The sequence below is a fragment of the Merops nubicus genome, unplaced genomic scaffold (assembly GCF_000691845.1).
Source record: "Merops nubicus isolate BGI_N331 unplaced genomic scaffold, ASM69184v1 scaffold1465, whole genome shotgun sequence".
Taxonomy (NCBI): domain Eukaryota; kingdom Metazoa; phylum Chordata; class Aves; order Coraciiformes; family Meropidae; genus Merops; species Merops nubicus.
This window is the reverse complement of record NW_008611397.1, coordinates 83,165-99,237: the sequence shown is the minus strand read 5'-3', so window position 1 is coordinate 99,237 and position 16,073 is coordinate 83,165. Positions and strand designations below refer to the sequence as shown.

General features: G+C 39.9%; 1 protein-coding gene across 1 annotated transcript in view; it reads left to right on the top strand.

Annotated features, from left to right (window-relative positions):
- Positions 1–16,073, top strand: part of FHOD3 (formin homology 2 domain containing 3) — a gene marked incomplete at its 5' end in the record, with an annotated part of 95,430 nt that overhangs the window by 13,124 nt on the left and 66,233 nt on the right. The window contains 3 exons of the mRNA XM_008941188.1: positions 3,784–3,918; positions 7,132–7,182; positions 11,916–12,130. Of these exons, the coding sequence (XP_008939436.1) occupies positions 3,784–3,918; positions 7,132–7,182; positions 11,916–12,130 (401 nt within the window). The remainder of the gene's footprint in view (positions 1–3,783; positions 3,919–7,131; positions 7,183–11,915; positions 12,131–16,073) is intronic.

Here is a 16,073-nt window from a genome sequence, read left to right as displayed (position 1 = left end):
AAATATGCCTGAGGCCTGAAGGTACTACCACCCTTTAAACAGCATCCAAGCACCAAAATTGTCTCAAAAAAAGCTCAAGCCTTCCCACTGTCTGGTTTGGCCAGTCCCGCTGCCATTTGCAATTCAAGTATAAGTTCAGCAAAAGAGAATGCTTACATCAAGTATTATTGTCAGGGGAATACAGAGACAAAACCCCAGATTTTGCAGACAAACCATAGACAAATCCCTTTTCAAACTGCTTAGAATATTTGAGGAATACCTCTCACTACTTTCTTCTGTCTGTCTTATAGATTTAGACACCCTGAAAGTAACACCCGTTTCCTCCAGGCTTAGTTTATGCACATGTAGAAAATTAAGGTTAGAGTTTACTAGATACTAAAATCCACTCATTTACATTTGCGGCCCACTTAAAAATAGGGTTGATTCACCCAAGTACCAGTTGAGCTACAGTGTTTGATAGCAACAGTGAAGCTATGGGTGTTTGAGGTTTCAGAAGACATTTGGTGTGAGGTGTGGTCTTCACCAAAGGGAGATGTGTCCAGTTGGGTGGACTGGACATTGCAGGGTCTAACCACTAAGTGAGCACTAACTCAGCAGTGTCAGTGCTGCTTCCTAGCCTGTCCTTTTCTAAATGTGACTGAAGATCTGAAACCTGACTATTTGTGTTTTAAGTCAGTGCCACACAAGGAGTCAGCTAGCCATACTCCTGTCCTCTTAACCTGTTTAAACAGAAGCTTCTTGCAGCTTTGACTATTAGTTTTGACTGTTTCGTGCAATAACCTGGTGTATGCAATGTGGCAGTCCAGAACTGACTGTGTTTAGGACAAATGAATGAATCAGGTATGTGTGTGCACACTGTACTGTAGCTTGCAACTCAGCTGAAGTGTGGACTCTTCAAAGAACCAGTGGGGAATACCAAGTTTCGGCTAGTTATTGGTTTGATTGTTTTCCAACAGGTGGCAAACATATAGCACATGGATATTAATTTTCAATTTCTGAGACGTTGGCTCTTTTTCTGGCTATATGGCTGGAGATCTTTTATTTAGCGGTAAGACTGCTGTTCACACATCTGCAGATTTTAGCTGAGTGAGCAACGCTAGACAGACTGTGCTAGATCAAACCTCCAAACAAGGTATTTTGGCATGTGGAGACATTTTACTATGAGGGTCAAGCTAGAATCCCATCTGCAGGACTAACCTGCACATCTCCACGTGATTCTTCTGTAATCCCTTGGATAAGGCTGTGCATTTACAGTGAAGCTCCAAAGAGCTTAGTCAGAGCTGAAGGTTTCCAACCTGCTAGATGCTGTACAGACCTGCAATCACTCTTTTGGTCTTTCAGCATCCCCTTATACTTCCCCTTAACTTTCCTTCAGGTTTTAAGTCATATCTTCCTTTGACTCCAAATGGAGTTTGCAGACTGAAGGGCAGCTGAAGAGCAGCAAGCTACATACACAGAATGGATAAGAACACAGACTTGATAGGCACCCTCTTTTTGCCATGTCTTCCAGTTTATTTCCAGATGTCTGCTTTCCAGGCACTGTCTGGTTTTCTCCTTCCAAGAACAATTGCATTCTGACAATATGTCCAACCTTATTGCCACGGGTTTCCATGCTACCTCAGGGTTGGAGCTGTAGCTCTTGAATCTTAGTACAGTGATGCTACTGTTTCTGCTGAGATCTTTCTCTTCCCACATGCACTAAAAGGTCAAAAGTTAAAATAAACATATAGTATGTTCAAGGGAAAACTCACTACACTTGTAGTGAGTACTTGACTGTCAGGGACTGAGAATATTTTCCCCTCTTTTCTTAGTGCTGAAGCATATTAGAGATTTTTATGGTTTTGAGTGTGATCCAGCATTGACACTGTAGCTCTGGAGGACTGCCAGAAAGGAGGCTTGCAGTGTATCAGGTTTTATACCATCTTATGTAATGTTTATGCGGGTGGGATATGACATATTGAAATTCAATTTATTGACATTATTGAAATTATATTCATACAGCCCTGCTGCCAGTGGAGCTGAAATGGCTGTGTTTTGTGGTGTTCATGCTCACACAGACCATAGACACCTGGGGAAGATAGGTTTGCATTAATGTTTTTGTCTTCTTTGCACCTGTTTTCACTGGTGAACTGCTGCCGTTACACTAAATGCCTACGTTGTGCAGCCATAGGCATGTAAAGAAATAAGGGAAAAAGTCTGAGTTCTTAAAAATAATGGAAATTTTTTCAGGTTTGCATTGCTGGTTTGGGAACCTTCCTTTAGACAGGCTTTAGCTTCTTTTCAGACAAGGCAATATCTATATCTCTCATGAATCCTTTCATTGCAAAACTCATGTTATAACCATGCACAGAAACCACTCCACATGAGTTATGTCTTTCTGATTTTATCAGTCTAATTCAATCAGTATGGATACATATACATCTGTTTAAAGCTACCCCGTACAATACAGATTTTTCCTGTCTATGTGTCAGAAAGAAAAACAGGTTTACTCTGACGTCACTCTGTTGCTGTGTGAGAGGGTGGTGGTACCAGTAACACCATCATGGGGGAAAGATGTGTTAGAGGAGCCACTCTCCTAGCCTAAGTAATACTTGCAGTGAAAAAAAAAAAAGAAAAATCTGTATCAAGACCAAACTGTAAGCGAATATATAGGTAGCTTTTTTAAAGTGTATTTGCTACTTGAAGCTGTTTCATCTTATGCTTCTTAACCTGAACAACAGCTAGAAGTTTGATATGTATTACTGATGGAGACATTGAGCCTCTTCATTACAGTAACCTACCATGGAATATCCAGTTCATAGTCAGGGTCAGAGGACTGCAGAGAATGTCCCCTTTTTGGAGTAATTCTTGCTTAGCCATAAAGCAGGTGGTAGTAAACTGTTCTTTTTGTTCACTGTGAACAGGAACAAACGGGTCTAAATGGCAAATAAAGACATTTAGGCTAGACAGCAGAGAGGCCTTGCTTGTGGTATGTCCCTCATTAGGGATTTTTAAGGCAATTTGGACAAACAGTTTTCAAGAATGCTTTGAGAAGACTAAATCCTGTGCTGGGCAAGAAGACGAAAATGGATAATCTGTTCTCTGGCCCCTTTCCTCTGGGTTTTAATAACCATTTTGATGCCACAATGTTTATCATCACTAGCTGTGCTGCCCCTGTGTATTTTACTGGTGTGTTCCTATATGGGATTAATTTTGCTCTTTTAGCACATGCAGAGGGGAAATCATAACAAAATTTGTTAGTGTATAAAGAAAAAATACGCCCCTTCTTAACAGAGCATTTAAATTCTGAAGGGCCGTTCTGACATCTTTTGTTTTTCTGCATACAAGATTCTCAGATGTTTATGGCACACACATTCTTAAAATCACTACATAACATGTTTGAAAAGTACTGGAAAAATACTCCAGCTATTTTTTTTTTTCCCCTTAAAATTTCAAAAATCCTTTACAGAATTCAGCTTTTCAGTTAACAGGATTATACAGTGGAAAATAAATTTAGACAATATTGCAGTTGAAATAAACTGAAGGATTCTTACATGTACTTATTTGTGCTTCAGAAGTTTTACCATTTAAGAAGCCTACCCTGTCATATTTAAGCTCATCCCAGTATCTAAAATCAATTTAGCAAGAGGACATTTAGCCAATGCCTTGAAGCATCCGTACGTAAATATTGCCATGTCATTCTGTTGGTTAGGATTATGTTACTTGCTGAATGATTGCTACTCATTTTTTGCCAGTATAATCAATAAAAGTGACACGGAGAAACCTGATCTTCCTTCTCCACAGGCCAGCTTTGGGTGGTCTCCTTACATCATCTTTTCGGCAGCACCAGGAGTCCTTGGCAGCAGAAAGAGAAAGACGACGTCAGGAGAGAGAAGAAAGGTTGCAAAGGATAGAACGTGAAGAAAGAAACAAATTCAAGTAGGAACCAAGTTTGATTTTAGTCTGTTGTTTTAACATGTGATGGATTTGTAAAACATTGAGACATTCAATTGAAAAATAATTGAATTGATGAATAGTTTGTGTCTCTTTAGATACCTTTCTTGATCAAAGGTATCCTCAGAACTGATATATTCAACACATCATGATTAATTTTGGCATTTAATAAACCAGCACTTTTTCAAAGACAACTATGTGTTTGCCAATTATACTGTCTGGATATCTGCAGAGGCCAGGTTTTATTAGCTAATATACTCCTCAAAGTATATTATCTCTGTGAGGCATAGGGTTTGAAGATGGAACAGTGGGAGGAAGGTATCAAGAAGAGGGGACAGGACAACACTGAGACATCTTTTTGCTCTTATGATCTGCAAAGTGTTTTGTTGTCTTGGAAGGTATAGTAGTTTTTTTTTAAACTATTGTTTTCCTGCTTTTCTGAAGATTTGTCTCTTCCTTGTGGACACAGCACTGACAGAAAGAAATTATCAAAATTGTTGCTTAAACCGTGGCCAGACAAAGGCCCTAGCTGAGCTGAATGGACTCTCCATTTTCACCTCAGAACATGTTGTGTGCTCTGAAATCCTAATGTGAAAGAGAGACCTGAGACAAGCTCTCTTCTCTTGTCAACCTCATGCCTGGAAATACCAGCATAGACACCAGCAAAGACTGCAGCAGGCTTAGGATAGATAAAGAGCCTACATCTGAAGTGGTGTGCCTACTGTCTGAAGAGTCTACATTAAGAAACCTATTTGTTTCCTCATAAACTGGAGTGAAAAGTAAACATATTTTTCATAGCTAGAAGGCATAATGTTATCTAAAGAATGGTAGGATAAATATTTCGTAGCTTTAGAATATTTATGGAAAAGATGGCCCGGGCTTTCTTGTGAGCTTGTTTATTAGTATGCAGGATTTTTTTCACTGTAATCATCTCTTTAGTAAGAAGTGGAAATGGTCTGTGCCATAGTGAGTTTGGAAAGAGGAATCACTTACTAGTGGTTGGTCGGTTGAAGGAGATATTCTCCTGGCTCCAGAAGATAGCTAGTTTAGAAGAAAATGAGAGGTGGAGGGAAGGTGGAAGGGCACCATAATGGGATCTTTGGCAGGCAACAGCTGCCCAAATTCTCCTGAAACAGAAACAATCAGGTCTCAGCCTTCAAGCCTTTTCCAAAAATTCTCCCTCTAAGTGGTATCATCAGGTTGCAGCAGGCTGCCATGGACAGCCAACATGATCTTTCAGAAAGGAAACTCCCAGACCAAAAAAGCCACCAAGATGTTTGGCAGCTTGACCTGTTTGAATAACAGATTTGCACATTTCACTGGAGGTTGGCTACAGTAGTTGGTCTGTCATTAAAAGAGCTTCCTTAAAGTCAGAAAAACAATTTTTAAAAAATACATGTCTTCATCTCATTACTCCAGAGTCAGAAACTGGTTAACTAAATGTCGTGGTTGTGTTGCATATTTAAGATGACAGCTTTTTGTTGCCCAGTGTTTTCATCTTGCAGATTTGAGTTCCCTGGTAACCCAAAAGCTGTAACTTGTGTTTGAGTAGAGGGTCTCCAAAGCCACCAAACTTTGCAGACAGACAACGTCCCACAGTTGATTAAAGAGTCTGGCAGGAGGAGGACAAAGCCACAGCAAATAGTCATGAACAGTTTCGTAAGAGTTCTTGGGATTAGATTATCATATCATCAGTCTGGCTAGAAACCCAGTGTCTGAAGATGTATTTTTGATTAAAAATAGCACTTGCAGTTTGCAGCCTTCAAACTCGTGAGCAATACTGGATTTACCATCATGACTCATTTGTTATCTCATTCTTTCCAGCTTTGCCTCGAGAACATTGCACTAGATTCTGGCACAATTATTGACAAATTGAGGATAATTTAAAGGAGAGCATCACCAGTTGTGAAAGAGCTTGGTTTTAAGAGAGGTGTTAAAAAGCTTTGTAAGCTACTGCTAGCAAAAGGAATCCTTTACATAATAAACGTTTTTCTCGGTAGAAGTACTGTTGTACCGGTGGCGTATATAGAACAATATGTCCTCAAATACAAGGGGGTATTCACCTGTGGGGAAGGGTGAAAGTTGTCAGGGGAAAAAAAAACTGTTAAAATTTGCCTCCTGAAAAAATCCTATTTTTTTTTTTTTCCCCTTGGAGTTATTCCCATAGCTATTGTAATTCTGAAGAATACTCTAAAAAATATGATTAAAATATTATCATTAAAATATGATTAAAAAACGTGGAGATAGCCTGAAACAGTAGTGTGTGTTCTCTTAATAAACTTTTCAAAAGTGCTTGAAATCACATGTTTGGTAGCTATTGGTGTAGTAGATGATAAGTAATTTATTTGATGACACAATATAAAGAGAAAACATAGTGGGTCATTCATAAATGCACTAGTTCTGAAAATCTTTGTGGTACTCACAGGTTATGCTGTGGAAGAATCTAACAGATAAGCTGAAAGTCTCATCAGTTTTGTCCATCAGATTCATCAAAATATAAAAAAATATATTGTAAGGAACTATCTTGCCTTGGTATTGAGGCAGTCTGGACATTCACTGGGTTTTGCTGTGCTACCAGTTAAATTTGCATCCACATTTGTGGATGTGACAGGCCTGCCTGAAATAACAGTGCTCAGGTGTCCAGAAAAGTTGACTTGGCAAAAACTAAATATATGGGTTACAAGAGGAGATGTGGGAGGGGCAGCTGAGATTTGGGCAGGATTATATCTAAAACTCAGGGTGAAAAATAAGGACATGAAAGGTTGTTACCTGTCCAGTGATCCTGCACAGGTGCCTTGTAGGAATGAAGAACTGTCCTACTCAGTAATGCCAGTCTGCTGTCCCATTTCCAGCCATGGCAACTAAATCACCCCGAGAAAAGGTGTATTAGAAAGAGGGCAAGTACAGTATGCTCCCTGCCTTGGTTTAGCCTGCCAGGTGCCATGGTCAGTTTTGGGGTATTCTAGATGTAGTAAATGAGGAATAGTTTAATAGCCACTAGTGACGGATCATGATTACAGATGTATGCATGGATAAGTGTACACACACACTTCTCAGCCTTATTCACAAAAACAAGCTAATGATTTTTGTGGACAAGAACCTTTGTTGTACTGCTCTTTGTTTCTCTTACTGTACTTAGACTTCTGTTACTTAGCTTATTCTGGTTTACTCTGCAATTTACTGCAATTCTCTTTTTAGCCGCGATTATTTAGACAAAAGAGAAGAACTAAGACAAGCAAGAGAAGAGAGGTTTGTATATAATGCATCCATCCTTCCCTTTGGTTGTTTGTGCTTCCTATATTCTTTACTGTGGAGCTGTCATTATTTACATTTTTAACTCTGCATGCACAGAACACTTTTATTATGAAAGAATTGTATAAGAAAATGGTGATTTCATTGAAGAGGAGAGTGAAGTCCAGCTGTAAGCACAGCAATAAATGAAGAGCAGTAGGACTGGAATGCATAAGAATGATTGATGATCTATCTTTTATCTATTTGTGTGGGAAATAAACTTATTCCATTTGCCTCAGAAATTTGCCCAACTTTAGTGTAGTTACAAATTGAATAAGCCTGTTTTTCTCACACAGCGCGTCCCAGGCTTTCTGGAGGGTCAGAAAAGTCAACTGAGGATAAAGGAAATTGGGGTCACAAATGTTGCAAAACTGCAGTCATGAGCTGATGGAAACGGTTCTGATCCACTCCCAATATATTTTTATCTTTCAGGGCCAAGTATTCTTTGCCAATCTTGCTAAACATCGCCGAGTAAATTACAAAGCCTATGCAATGTTTATCATTGGGGCATTCTTTTAGATTTATGTAAATAGTGTATCTAAAGGGACTGAGGGTTTGGGTTTTTTTTCCTTTTTTTAATTCAATTAAATAGTTTAGAAACCATGCTAGGCTGGAAGCTATGTGCTTATGAAAGCACATTTTTCAAGGAATACTTGTCTAAAAACTTTTGCCTTCCAGTAGCTTCATCTCTGCTTCCACTAGTGATTATACCCTGGAGGAAGCTCTTGTTTTTACCTAGAAAATATGCACATTACTGAACAAATAGTAGATGAAGAATCATCCAGGTTGTTTTCATCCTCCAGAGGTTACTCTCTGGATATGCTTTTGGATTCTAAAGTATTGAAATTATATTGTCGCAGTTCCGGAGAAGCTACCCCAGAAATTGTTGTGTTGCTGCATTTTGGGTTGGGTTTTTTCTTTATTTGTTTTTTCACCAAATCCTCTTACAGGAGGCAGCTCATTTCTGCAGACTGAAGTCTGATCTGCTGTGGCTGAAGCAGCTACTATTAAAAAACTATTTTGACATCTCTAAGAGTAAGAAAAGGTGGATGGGCTTTCCTTTGTCCTTCCAGCCAAAACAGTTACAAGTAATTTAAAGCATGTTTTTGAAATGAAACGTCTGAACACATAAGCATCATACACTGATCTTAGCTGAGTAGAACCTTTCACAGAAAGCATGCTTGTCAGCCAGATTTAAACGAATTAGAAGCAAGCTCTCCAGCACTTTCAAGTTGCAAGGAAACACGCCAAGTAAACTGGAGTAATTTTGGGCAAGTGTTCACCATCCGGGCATCACCACTGTGCGATCTGAGAGCATTTCGCTGGTCATTAGGAATGTGTCTTTATCCTTAGGGCTCTTTTGAACTGAAATGTTAAACTATCAGTTCTTGCTCATAAAGAGGAAAGACATGTTTGCTTTGACAGCAAATAAATATTAGAGAAAACTTCTGTAAGTGAAGTCGTGCACCAGTAGTCCATTACATTGGCTTCTGTAATGAGTTATTTTAATGAACACCTTTGCACAAAGGAAGTTTAATTTCCTATATCCAGTTGCATGTTGATCTATTTTGAGAATGCATGGACTATAAAAATGCTATAGCCAAAGTGCTAAAATCCCCGTTAAGATCTGGATTGTACATTTTCTCTGTATCAGTTCAAAAAGTAGAAGGAGATAATACTGAACACATAGGGAAGGCTCTATTGAAAGCACTATTTTGTCTAAATTCTGTCAACTCTCTGGAGCGTTCTGTGTGCTACCTCACCCTGGAGCTCCAGAATATAGGCACACACTTTTCCAGTGGCTCTGGGGTGGCCTCAGTGTGAAGGAGAAAGACTCCTGCAGTTTCAAGGAGTCTGTTAACTTGGCACCATTTGTTGTATGTTCAACATTTTGAGGCCTTTTTACTTTGCTTGACTGGGTATTTTCCAGTGGTAATTTAAAAATAAGCCAAAGAAGGGTGAGCTCCCAAGCCCTCTCTAGTGTGATTTACAGCTCAAGGGCTCTCCACCCTGTGACTCTGTTGGTACAGAAGCATTTTAAGTCACCCTCAGGGTATTGCTCAGAGACCTAGAGAACTGGCAGTTTTATTTTCATCTGCTCGATGAGTGGAATGTCGTGTTCATGACGTGTTGGATATTAGATTGGATATTAGGAAGAAATTCTTGACTGAGAGAGCGGTTAGGCACTGGAACGGGCTGCCCAGGGAGGTGGTGGAGTCACCATCTCTGGAGGTGTTTAAAAAACGAGTAGATGTAGCACTTGAGGCTATGGTCTAGTGGATAGGGAGATATTGGGAGGAAGGTTGGACTTGATGATCCTAGAGGTCCTTTCCAACCATAGTGATTCTATGATTCTGTGTGTACGAAATGGATAGCCCATAGATTTTGGGCTCTTTGTCTATAGAGAAGAGCTGGCATAGGTGCAATGATGTCTGTAGGTTTCCATGATTTAAGGAAATATAGCACTCTATAAAGAGACAATGTATCAGTCCTGTAGCAGAGGAACTAATTGGAGCAGAGGGATAGTAGCTCATCCTTTCAAGTCCTTCAGATTTTGGTCTGCATGAGACCTTGTATATTCGATGCTGACGTTCATTTATTGTTAAGACATTGGACAGAAACAAAAAATAACCTAACTAAATGTCATTTATCAAGTGTGAAGTGTTAATAGTTGATTTTGGAATGATTTTTATTTTTTGGCTTAATCACTGTATCTGCTTATTAGACGTCCTGTTTGATAACTAGTTATTCTGACGTGCTACCACCAGAGCTGCTATTCTGGTTCCCTTTCTTCTTTCAGCATGATGAGAGATACAGTTTGGGAAGGCACATCTTGATGATACTCCTCTGCTTTGCTGTTTGGCTCTGCAGCACGCAGCTACAGAAGCTAAAATGTTAGTGCAGCTGAAAAAGAGCTGAGGACAAGCATTTTAGCTCCCCCCATTACAGAAGGATCCATCCAGATTTTTGTTGCAGTCTGTTGGCAAACTGCAAAGCCCTCCTCGGCAGCAGGCAGCTGGGCTGTACCTGTCTGAGCTAAGTGATCAGTCTGAATGGCTCTTTATGAGCCTGAAGTCCCATCTGCTCAGCTTGTGAGGAGGCATAAGGCACAATAACTAGGTGACCAACATTAAAAGAAAGACTGGCTTCATGAACTGTAACAAAACATTATGCTAATGCCAGCAAAAGGCTTTCTCCTCTATTGAGAAGGCAAAAACCATTCTCGAGAGTTGGCTTCATGTTAAAACTGTAAACAGTTCCTATTTTATAACCATACAAGTATGTGGCTTGTTATATTTCCAGAGTCTGTAGGGGTTCTTTTTCTTGCAGAATTGGTTCAAAGCCTGTGCATACCTCTGGAGGAATAAAAAAAAAAATTAGTTTGTTGTTTGTTATTGCTGTTTGCAATAAAGCATATTGCCTCTGAAAACACAAGGTCTGCTCTTCAAAGACACATTTCTATGCTCTGTATGGATATTTGCAAGCGAGCATGCGTGCGTGGCTCCCATGTGTACTAAGCATGTTCGTTACCATGTATGGCTGAGTGCTTTACCCTGCCTGCTTTTAATGCACCCCTGTGCACTAATTCTGGCTGTCAGTGAGGCAGAAGGGGGAGGAGAGGTGTTCCCTCTTACAAAGTGTTTACAATGGTGGATTATAGAAGGATGACCACAGTGTTTTGGGGACATAAGCAGTAGTCTTGATTAACCTGTTTAACAGTTCACTTGTGGCTACGACAAACAGTCTATAGCCCGATCCAGCTGCATTCATGAATTTATTCCTTAGCAAATAATGATGGATAAAATTAGCAGACATCTGGAAGAGGCACACATTTCAAAGTTATTTTAGTCGAAATGTATAAAGCACACTATGAAGAATATGATTGGTAGCTGGTCTTAATAAACAGTTAGTGAGTTCTGCCTGCCTAAAATGCAAAACAGATGTATCTTTGTTCTTTTAAAGTGACTTTGATGAATAAACTACATGTGACGTCAGGTCCAAGCTATTGGATGTCTGAGTCCGGCAGAGAAATTTTTTAGAATAAAAAAAAGAAAACTTTCCATTGTAGACTCTGGAGAGAACAAAGTGAATTCCAGTGCATTGCTCTCAGAGCAAATAGAAGCAGGTTCAGAATTTAGATAGTCAATCCAAACATTTATTATTGGTATTATTTTCAGGGAGATCTGTTTTTGTCTGCTGCACTGAACCACTTTCTTCTCCTTGCAGCAAGTCTCAAATTTTGTCTACTTGTATCAGTATTAAGGAGCTCTAGCTTTGGAGTTTGTTTGTTTTGGTTTTTTTGGGTTTTTTTATCTTTAATTTTTCTTTTCCCCCTCCTGTTTTCATTTTGGGAGTGGGGGGGGCTGGGAGGAGGACGTGAAAAAGGAGGGTGAAAAGGAAGACAGACAAATGCTTCCAAAAGGAGGACTATGCAGACACAATACTATATCTAAAGACTTTTGACTCTGCTGGTTTTTGTTTTTGTTTTGTCATGAGCAATTTACCATTTTTCAGGGTAACAGTCTTTGCTCTGGTGTGCTTTTTTTGGCAGAGTGAGCAGGTAGGCAGTTTAGTGCTGTACCCCTTCTGTCAGGAAGTCAGCTCATTCTCTGCAGGTGTTTCATCCATAAACAAGCATCAGCCACAGACTTCTTTTTCTTTACGGAAACACTCTGGAATTTAACTTTCAGATACAAATACTTGGAGAAGTTGGCAGCAGAGGAATATGAGAAGGAGCTGAAGAGTCGGAGCGTAAGCCGAGGCAGAAGTGAGCTGTCCTTGAACCTGAGATCTCCTTCAGCCCCATCCTCGCCTGTACCCAAGTGCATCAGCCCAACACCCATAGAGTTGCAGGAAGAGCTGAAGACCCCTTCCACCCCTTGTGGGACCCCTCAGCCCTCAGAAGGTAAGTGAAAAAGGAGGTCAGTGTGGTGGTTTTAGCACAGTGTCTCTCAGGCTTGCAGTGATTTTTGATTCATGAGTGCAAGAATATAACCTCTGAGGTGCCAAAGAAAAGGATTGTCTTATATTGTTTCATGCTGTCTTCCTATATTTCCTCTTTTTTTGCATAGATTTAGATGTCTTCTAGTCTATTCAAACAAAAAGTACACTGTTAATTTTTGCTGTGATTTATAATATCATTCTATTGCTATTAGAATGGAATAATTGGAAGATACAGCATACAGAGGGTCTTAATAGTAGCATCATGTTTCTTGCATATTAGAAGTTACTGAACACTAAACCAGCAATATTCCTGCCAACAGATTGTTTCTTATGCGAATTCTCTGAAGGAAATGCAACAGATGTATGCCAAGATTATAATAACCTTCCAGCAGAGCACAGGCTGAATGGCACAAAAAGCAAAGAGGTCTTGAATTGCAAGCAGGGAGGGTGTGTTGGTTATTTTTAACACCAACAAAAACTTAAATTTTTAACACAAGTAGTAAAGGACTTAAAAGAGACCACAGACAATTCATAGAAGGAAAGTATAATTAGTGTTTACACGGTTGGTTTGCTGTCATGTAATTTATTGGTGTACAGAGCAACATTTTTTGTGTGTGCACGTCATTCTGCCCCTTGCATCATGTACCCCTCATTCAGTCCTCAGAAGTACACCCACCATACAGATTTATATTTTTGCCACATGATGTTGCATTAACATTGGGAGCTAGAATGCATGTTGAGGGTGAATTAACACCATCATTCATTTTTTATTTGATTTGATTTCCTGCTATGTGCTATTGGTGATTATTAATGCATTTGTAACTTTCACTGCTTGGTTTTATTGAGTGTTATGGCTGGTAGCATGCTATAAAGCAAGGCAATTTAAGAAAAAAGTTACAAATACTAAATGTTATATATGTTTATACTCACTGTACTAAGTAGGTGAAGTTTATTTAATCTAGGTTTATGTATTTTCCCAATAATATTCCCAGTTTTCTTTCTGGCACCTTAAAGGTCTCACTGGAATCATTTGAACTTAAAAACCAGGGATATTTTCGTATAATACTGATACTGAGAAACATCCAGATGCCCTTTTTTTTTTTTTTTTTGGAGTGCAATACTGCTTTCAGAGCAAATAAGTTGGATTTTTCCACCATTAGGGTTTCAGAACTGGGTAGGGAGCAACTATCTCTTTTATGATGATTATTTTAACATATTTCTCCTGGACGCCTTCAAAAAAAACTGTAGCATGGAATGAAGCAGCACAACCCATGTGGAGAATGCATTTAGAGCAGGTGTACAGGGCAACTTCAGGCAGCCAGAATATGGCAAAGCTATCAACATGTGAGTATGCAGGACATCTCTACTAAATCTTCTGGCAGTATCAGTAGGCATCAGAGGGCAGCACCTGGAAGCGTGGCAAATGAACTGCAAGATGAGAACGTATGGATGGGACAGGGTAAGCCTCCAGCCAAGTCCAGCTCCAGGCAGATGGCCAGGACAGGGAACTGGCATCTGCATACTGCAGTGGGACCTGCGCATGAGAAGAAGACTGCTCTTTCAGGCCTACCAAAAGCATTTAAAAGATCATATGAAGTAATGAGCATGTGGGCAGGGCAGGCTCTCTCATCTGGAGATGGCCAGATTATTGGATTCCAGCCAACAGCTGGCAGGTTTATTTATAGTTTTGGTGCCATGATTTCTAGACTATTATCTGAGTTCCTGATGCTCCATAATGAATTACAATCGCAAGTTTTACTGTCCTTAGGAAATGTTACAAATCCCACTTCATAGATAGAGAAACTGAGGCATTAACTTGCTTAAACCAGTTGTAGGAAAGCTGAAATAGAGCCATGGACAAAACCCAGATTACCTGCACCCCAAGACATTGCTTTGAACATGGGGATCACTGTTGTCTTCAGTTTTGTGCATAGGATCCTCCAAAGACTCTGCAAGAACAGTGTTAATGAGTGTGTGATATTCATCTGCAGAATTCAGAACCTGAAGTCAAATGGGAAGTGTGTTCTTCTACAGTAAAACAATAAGTGATTTTCAGAATCAGATTTATTTTCTGCCACTTGTGGTGAAGTATACTTTGGCCATCCAGTATCTACTGGGCTTAAGAAGGAAATGGATTTTGTTTCTGGAACTTTGTCCCACACTGTGAAACGTCTCAGTATCATTACCCAGTATATTACTGAGCTGAAGTGTTTTCTCATATAAAACAATTGGTTCCACTAAAGTAATCAAGTCTTGTGAGACTTACTCTTGTAAAACCTGGGGTATGGCATGCAGAGGAAATGAAGGCAGTCTCATAACTGCAAAATTGAACTTTTTTTTTTTTTTTCAGAGCAGCTACTTCCTCTTTTGTAATTTAAGTGGAGAATATTTTATGAAGTGCACACGTGCAGTAAAGAAAAGCGACAATAACCAAAACATCTCTGAAGTCAGTCCACAAAGGAATTGGGAGATGAGCCCTTCTCTGAGAGGAGCAGCTTTTTTAGCACTTGAGGAAGTAAGCAAGCCAACCCAAGTGCACACTGGGGACAGTATAAAGTGTTCTGAACATAACAGTAGCTGAGCAAGGTTCAAATACTGCTTAAAGTATGACTAGTGAAAGCATCTCAGCAGATGGAAAAGCACCAGAGCATGAGGACACAGTGAGGCCCTTGCAGCCCCAGGTGTAGTGCCAAAGGCACTGTGGTACAGAAGGTCAGAGGAGGAACTGGGGTGGGAGACAAAGAAGGGTAATTTATAACCTGATGAAGAAAGAGCTAGTTCCCTACTGGTGATCACTCTGTGCTAGATTTTACCGTCACAAGGAATGGGAAGAAAGGATTGGATTGGAGGTGGAGAAAGAGAGAGAGTCCCTGCTGAGTTCATGGCAAGAGGAATCCCATGCTGGAGGAACTGAACGGAAATAACCACCAAGACAATGGCGCCCAAATAATTGAACCAAGAGGGCTTGGATAGGTGTAGCCTTCTTCAGGCTTACTGTATGCATCCTTCAGGAGACACTTGGCGTGTGTACCTCCCAGCTCCCAGAGAACATAGATAAAGATGTGGTTGCCTAATCTGTTACCCTGGCAGGTATGTGGCCAGGGATGTGGGCCCAGAGGGATGTTTATTCTCTCCGAGAGCTTATAGGAATGGGGAGTTGAGGTTGTATCAGCAGGTACTAAGGATCTTGTATCTGCTTCAGTTTGTTTGTAGTTGAGTATCAAAAGAAAAGTTATTTCCCTGCGTGTCACTGGCATTGTAGGTCTGTAGTTATGTTTTTCAGAAGGGAGCATCTTGCTGTCCTCTCTAACCTGTCACTCAAAAAAGGGCTGTCACCGACATCCAGTCAGATGACAGCAGGTCAGATTGGCAGGACTTGACATGACCAAGTCTTGAAAATGTCAGAAGATGCAGATTACGCTCTCTCGCAAAATGACATTCTTTTATAGCCAAGGATCCTCCTACTGTCTTTGTTAGTGGGGAAGCTACACAGATTCTTTGGGGGATTTCATTCTTCTGTATTTTTTTCCAACATTACATTTTTTAAGATTAAGTTCTGGCAGAAACAGAAGTGGGCATATGCCTCAAAAATTAGTCCTTAAAGCCACATTCAATTTTTCTACTCATGATTAATCCAATTGCAAGTAATCTGCTCATTTAAAGACCTCAACTCACTCCTTTGTTTTAATAGTGGGGTGGGGGGGAAGGTGAGCATTGAAAGAAGTCTAAAAAGTAGCATAGGCAAATGGAAAAGAGATTACCTCTACTAGTGAGCCTGGCAATCTCAGCTCAGGTTTTAAGAACTCCATACGTGGAAGAATTGAGAGGTGTTTTTCATTTTAGTTTTGGTTTGGTTTGGTTTTTTTTAATAAATCTGTTGCTTATAATGGCATCACATTTCTTAA